The 7,320-nt window shown below is 37.5% G+C and overlaps 1 protein-coding gene across 2 annotated transcripts in view; it reads right to left on the minus strand.

Annotated features, from left to right (window-relative positions):
* Window positions 1–3,579: 3,579 nt before the first annotated feature.
* The window catches only part of rpl35a (ribosomal protein L35a), a 4,035-nt gene continuing 294 nt past the window's right edge, over window positions 3,580–7,320 (minus strand). Inside the window, exons 2-5 of one of the 2 annotated variants that reach the window (XM_080428989.1) lie at window positions 6,683–6,719; window positions 6,167–6,319; window positions 4,554–4,698; window positions 3,580–3,626 (exon numbers count right to left, since the gene is read on the minus strand). In XM_080428989.1, the coding sequence (XP_080285115.1) occupies window positions 3,603–3,626; window positions 4,554–4,698; window positions 6,167–6,319; window positions 6,683–6,693 (333 nt within the window). In that variant the 5' untranslated portion in view covers window positions 6,694–6,719 and the 3' untranslated portion in view covers window positions 3,580–3,602. Of the gene's footprint in view, window positions 3,696–4,553; window positions 4,699–6,166; window positions 6,320–6,682; window positions 6,720–7,320 lie in introns of both variants that reach the window. The other variant, XM_080428988.1, reaches the window with a different exon arrangement.

Below are 7,320 nucleotides of genomic sequence, written 5' to 3' on the forward strand. Positions count from 1 at the left end.
TTTTATTCTGAAACATGGGAAACATCTTACTGTTGTTGGAATTGATAAGCATGTGTTAAATACACTCATATTTAGGAATAAAGCGTTTAAAAGTTAAGCTTGTCTCAAATCTCCCATCAAGACTTTATTTTTTCTCACCAAGACCTCTTTAGTCTTTCTCTTTTTAAAATTATGTTATTATTTTTGTTTTGTTACTATTTATATTGTTAGATAGGCACATAGAGTTAATATTATTATATTACTATAGTTATTACGTATTTATGCAGAGTATATATACAATACATATACAAATAATGACAGTTGTTCTAAAAGAGCTGCTTGTTGAATAAACTATTTTTATTCACAGGACAGAATAAAACATGTCATGCTACAATTCAACTCAATTCATTTTTATTGGCATGAAAAAACATACATTGCCAAAGCAAAAGTGGAATAAAACAATCAAAACAAAACGAGGTATGTACAATTAAATGGGAATAAAGAAACGTGTAAACAGAGCTGTGTTACATTGCAACTTGGAGAAAACTATCTTACAAAAACCATAAGTTGTTCACTTCAGAAATAGTTCTACATCCACATAGGAAAGGTTAGCTTGGGATAAACTTTTGGAACAAACGACAGCAGTATTTCAGTGTTTTGCATTCACAAAAAACCTTCAGTGATTAAGTAAATACTTTTACTTAGTAAAAGAATCAACACCCTGTTGTAGAAATAGTCTGTTACAAGTACAAGTCTTGTATTCAAAATACAAGTAAAAGTACAAAAGTATTGGTATCAAAAAGTACTTTAAGTACCAAAAGTAAAAGTCCCCATTATGCAGAATGTCTCATTTCACAAGATGTCAAATGCAAAAAATCCTTTGAAAATAGCAGATCTACAAGCCCACAATGCGCCTTGGTGCGACGTGTAAAAAAGTACAATATATTCCTCTGAGATGTAGTGGAGTAGAAGTAAAATGATCGAAAATTGGTCCAGTAAAGTGCTCCAGTAAAGTAAAAAATACCTCAAGATTGTACTTAAGTACAGTACTTGAGTACATGTACTTAGTTACATTTCAACCACTGAAAATCTTTGGACAAATAGCAGCAAATGTTTTAAATGTATTTAAAGGTAGTTATTGTCTGCTGTTTGTATGTACAGAACAGTATCATAGCAGAAGCAGTATATGATGCTTCATAAACATTGACAACGGACAACATTAAACACTGATGGAGAAACCTTTTGGTTGTCATTTTAGTCAACAATAGAAACACAGGCATCGACCAGCAGGATTATAATGTTTTTTACAGTAATAATGACATGGATTCGTGATGAGACACTTATTATCATAGGCAGCAACTGCGAGACGATGATAAATGGGGTTATTTATTCATGTACTGTAAGTTATGATGTGAACATTAAAGTGTGTTGTTATGATGATGATGTTAATAATGATAATAATAAACATACCTGTTCTCATGATGTCCGTCAGCAGAGACTCGCTGTCTACAGCATCACTAGGAAAACATCCATACGTCCCATGCTCCGCGGGGACGGCTGCACTGTGATTGGCTGGCTCGTTGTCAGGGAGACACCAATGTCTGAAGGTGAATTTTTAGGACATTCAAGAGGGGACCCATTGTGAGCTTGTAGATCTGCTGCTTTCAAATGATTTTTATACATTTGAAAACTTGTGAAATGGGACATTCTGTATAATGAGTACTTTCTACTTTTAGTACTTTAAGTACATTTTGATATACTTTTGTACTTTAGTATGTACATTTTGAATTCCGGACTATTATTTGCAACAGAGAATTTGTACATTGCAGTATTGATACTTTTACTTAAAGGGTAAGACCACTTTGGTAGAGGTTTGGTTTGTGTAGTTACCTTGCCATGATGTAACTCCAAAGGTGGACAAGAAATGAAAAATAATTGAATAATTAATTAGAAATTGATAATAAAAAATATGCTCCCCATTGACTTACATTGTACACTCAAACAGCTCTCAAAGTCACTCTTTTAGCCCATAAACGAACACAAACTAAGCTGATTCAGACAATATAGAACATCACCAAACCCAGTACTGTTTATTTTTTTAATAAAAATGTCAACTTCCTGATGATTTTACTATTTGAAGATCTGGATCCGGATCCGCCGATCCAGTCCAGGTTTTCTTTCTAATAGAAATAGCTAAATCAACAGTAAGTTAACATTTTTATTTAAAAAAAAAACAGTACTGGGTTTGGTGATGCTCTATATTGTCTGAATCGACTTTGTTTACATTCGTTTACATGCTAAAAGAGCGACTTTGAGAGCTGTTTAACTGTACAATGTAAGTCAATGGGGAGCATATTTTTAATTATCAATTTCTAATCAATGCAGCAATTGTTTTTTATTTCTTGACCACCTTTGGAGTTACATCATGGCGAGGTAATTACACAACCCAAACCTCTACCAAAGTGGTCTTGCCCTTTAAGTGCCAAATGAGAGTACTTCATCCCTCACTGCTCAGAATATGGGTTTAAAACAAGTTAACTAGCCAATCGCAGCAACACGTCAACCTCAGTCACACTGCCATCTAGTGGTGAACCTTTAATCAGGTTCAAATGTTTTCATGGTGGACTTGAAGGACGTTTTGTTAAATTACTATTCCTTGCATCAACTATCAAGAACTCTTATCAGAGCTAAAATATGTAATGTATTCAGGTTTGTGAAGAAGAACATTGCACGCTGCACCTTCAACCATGATTAACATCATTTATCAGCAAGTAGTTGTCCTTCAGGTGAGGGAAAGACTATTTTTTAAGAGACTGAATTTACAACTGGTTCATACACATCTCAAACAGGGTCTTAAAACACTGCAAATACCTCAGGGATGTACATTTTACACTGGTTAATTGTAATTTATCAATTTTTCCCAGGGAATTATTAAATCTCTATCCGAGTGGATCCGATTTGGATTTGGATTAATCAAACGTATACTTTATTAGTACAACAATATAAACGTCACATAATTTCAACTGTAATATACATTTCTCAATAACATGTTTGCTGAGATCATTCTATGGTCACAGATAGCACATCAATGATCCCAATGACACTCGGATAAGGATTAAAAGTTTTGAACTCTTTGGCACCAGAGGATTACTGGACCGACAGCAGGGGGACTGCTGGAGCAGTGGACAGCAGTATACTAGAATACATCTCGCCTTTGGTCAAAAACCTCTTCTTATCTCCGTATTTCAACGCAAGTGTTTTCGTAAATGAATGCCCTAATTGATCATACGTCACACAAAAGCATCAAAAGTAGCACATCTACAAGCTCAAAACGTGCCGCAAGCAGACGCGTTTTGAGTTTGTCGACTTTTGCCATTTTTGGCAAACGTACCCTTATCAAGCGGTCTTGTCTCTACAATAGTAGAACATTCAGACCCTTGGACTGACCTCTATACAGAAATAAAACCTGCTCGACTCCTTTGGTGTTAAAGAGAAAAAAGAATACAAATACATTTATGGCACTATTATTAGTCTATATGAAATGTAAACCCCAATGATGACAGAGACAGTCAAGTCTGGTTTTTGTTTTTTTATTTATTCTAATCTGTACAACCAACAGACACTCAGATTCGGGAGGGGTACAGCATCTGAAAGACACAAAAACAAAAACAAAATGTCAAACCAACAGATGCTCAGATTCGGGAGGGGTACAGCATCTGAAAAGACAAAAGCAACCTGTCACATTCACGTCAGGAGAATATTTTATAACGAACAATATGTGACCAAAATGTTTTAATCCTTGAATGGGCATTTATGACCTCCAGGTGTAATGGTTTTAAAAGAAAAAGTCTTTGTCTAGTTGTATATATTTCACTAATGTGTGGTTGTCACAAAATCACTAGACGCACATGAGCTTGTCTCACGGCACTCCATTTGGGAACCACTGTTTTGGTTAAACAAAATCTAAGCTCACGATGAAAAAAAAAAAAAAAAGCTTAAAGAGACTAGGTTGAAAAGTGGTTGAGGGTGCAGTCACACCGAAGTTTAATTCTACATATGAGGGCAGATTCTGCCAATGCTTTTCAATGGGAACGGAACGGTGCCATTTGCGGAGTTCGGAGTTCCCATTGAAAAGCATTGGCAGAATCCACCCTCATAGGTAGAATTAAACTTCGGTGTGACCGCGCCCTAACAGTAGTATTACTAGATATAATTAACACTCGTACCTGGTGTCCAATGGCCTTGGACAGCAGGTTGTACAAGTTAACAGTAATCCAATGGGCTCTGTGCATAACTGTGGTTCTCTTTTCCAGAAGGTGGTATGAACATTTCCTGTTCTGGGTCAATTTCTCATACAGCTTCATTTGATTGGCTCTGCAGCAGATCTGAACCGGCAACACATGTGAAGGTGTTGTGTTTCCAGTTTATCTACTGCTGAGCCAATCAAATGAAGCTATAAGAGACCGGAACAGGAAATGTTTATACCTATACTTCTGGAAAAGATAACTACAGTTACACACATGGCCTTGGACAGCAGGTGGTACTAGTTAACAGTACTTAGTAGTTCTAATTACCACTCTGATCCGGTGTCCCATGGCCTTTGCTGGGAGGTTGCTGGTGAATTTGGCGCGGACCATTCCACTGTTTCCATGGGCGCGAGTCACCTTACCCCAGATAACCCTGGTTTTGTTTGGTTTACCGCCAGGAGTCACCGTGTTTCTGTAACAAAACAAAGAAACTTAGTCCACAAATGTTCCTTTAGTTTCATTAGAGCAAATCCAAGAAAATATACACAACTGAGTCACAGACTAGTTAACACCTTCATTCGTCTGTTATAATGCCCTACAGAGGGTAGTTTATCAAAGAGACAAAAAACTATTTGAAACCAAAAATCTGTTGGTTCCTCTTCCAGCACGTTGTTTGTGAGTGATGCATTCACTTACAACCAACATTGGCACTTGAAATCCTAGGCTGATTATGTCATTTGTTTTCCTGTGTACATGCTGTGTACATGGGTAGATAGTAAAAAGCTTATAGAATCATTAATTATGTGATAGATTTAGGTGCCCAGAGTGCCAATGAGCAAGCATTGACAGCATTGTCAATGCTTGCACTCTGGCACACCTCAGTCTAAATCCAAATTCAGATCAAAGATGCACCTAGAAAGAACTATTTTAGAATGTTGCAGGAGTCCGAGTCATCCTGTCGCAGGTCAGTTGATGCCAGCTGATAAAGCCTCATAATATTCGACTTGTCAAATCACAAGCAACAATTAGCAACTTGTCGGCTCTCTCTCTCACAAGCTCATGCAGTGTGCATGGTATAAAATAATGTTCAAGAACAAACTTTAATGCAATTAAACAGAAAAGCAAGGTTTGTTCAAATTCACTCCCGAGCACACCACAGATTTGGGCAAAAAGGAACCAAAACATGGAAAGGAAAACGGCGAGCTTCAATGGTTCACAGAATGACTGCGTAATGGTGAGGCCATCATGTTGTCAACCAAACTCGAATGAGTTCGTTCACAATCGCAAAGGTTTCCTTCACAGAGCGAGCAACATAAAGGCTGTTTATCCAAATAAGAGTATGCTCAAGTTGTGTAACCCACTCAGTTGTCAAAAAGTTAATTCTCATGTTACAAAACTCAACTTAATTTCAGGTCTCTCATATTTCCAGACACACAAGATGATAGATTATACATATACTGATAGATTATACGTTTACGATAGCCTATCCATTTCTATTTAACAAAATGCTGACTCAAAAGGTGTATCGTTTTAAATCTGTTACCACTTGGGTATCACTTATTTTCTCAATAGATACAAATATGGTCACAGCATCACTAGTGTGTGTATGTGTAGGCCTATCTGTGTGTGTCCTTCAAACACAATTCATTAAGTGAAGGATTTTGTACTTATAGCAGAGACAGACATATGAGACTAAGTTGGGGGGAAAAGACACCACGGGTGCTGTATGTGCACAACCGGTCAGGCCTAAATGAATTAAAAATTTTCCCAATCCTGCCCATGACCTCACATTAATCTGACAAACCTCCTTTAGACTGTCAGACGACACTGCTTTTCAACCAAAAAACTGCAACACACCACCACAGAGGTACAACTTCATCATACCACGATCCAGAGAGAAATGTAGACCGATTAATGGGAGACATTGAGTGAGAACTCACTTCTTGGCCTTGTAGACGTAGGCACAGCGTTTGCCCAGGTAGAAGTCCACCTCATCTCTGGAGTAGACGCCCTCCACCTTCAGCAGAGCTGTGTTTTCACGCTGGTTCCTCAGACCTCGCTTATAGCCGGCAAAGATGGCCTTGGTCCACAGTCTGCCAAGAGACACACGGTTCAATTCAAACAACTCAAACATCATTCGTACATCTCTAATCAGGACAAACTTTACCATGCTAACTATTAATGTGTGTCTAAAGAGAGTTGACCGTAATCATTTAAGCTCCTTTTTAAAAATAAATGTGAATGGCCAATCTACAAGCGCACAAACATTTTCACCAATAATGACATGCCCAAAATAGGGATGCAAGGTGTTAAACTATAAGGAAACAGTCCAGACATTACATTAACACTGTTTAAGCGACCACAGCACAAACACAAGCAAAAATATATGCAATATTTCAGTACAATTATCACTAATACACTGTACATTATAGATCGCAGCATTACACGGTTCTTACCTTCCTGGCATTATGAGTCTTCTCCAGGCGTGATAACCTAAGAACACACACACACATGATATTGTATCAGTTGCATGGAGGACTTCAGTCCAAGTATTTAATATAACACATCTCATTCATTTCCATCATCATCAACTAAAGGACTGCAATGGAAGTTAGCTCCTGAGCTTTACTGTATTTGATCCTTTTGACATTTTAAGCACATTTAAACACATTTATGCACACATATTTGTGCATAGGCATTTTGTCAAACATGTCAATTAAGACTGTAGGTTAGTTTGTTAGAATCATGGCTGCTACAGTAGTAGCCCTGAAACATATGAACCATGGCTACTACAGTAGATACGTGGGATGTTCACTAGAACGCTAGAGGTGATGCTACAGTACACACACAGACTGAAGGCATAGTCATAAAACATAGTTCTAAAGAAAAACTTTTACGTTCCACTGTGTACACATTGGCTAGCTATATGATGCTCCTCCGTTACTTCACGTTAGCGGCTACCGACTAATTGGCAAGCATTGTGAAGCCGGTTTACACAGGGACTTCAACATAATGAGTTCGTTATGTTGTTACGATTATTATTAGTATAATTATTGTAGTAACAGACGCAGGCGGATGAAAAACGCTGCACAGC

This window comes from Gymnoscopelus braueri (assembly GCF_963280865.1).
Source record: "Gymnoscopelus braueri genome assembly, chromosome: 5".
Lineage (NCBI taxonomy): Eukaryota > Metazoa > Chordata > Actinopteri > Myctophiformes > Myctophidae > Gymnoscopelus > Gymnoscopelus braueri.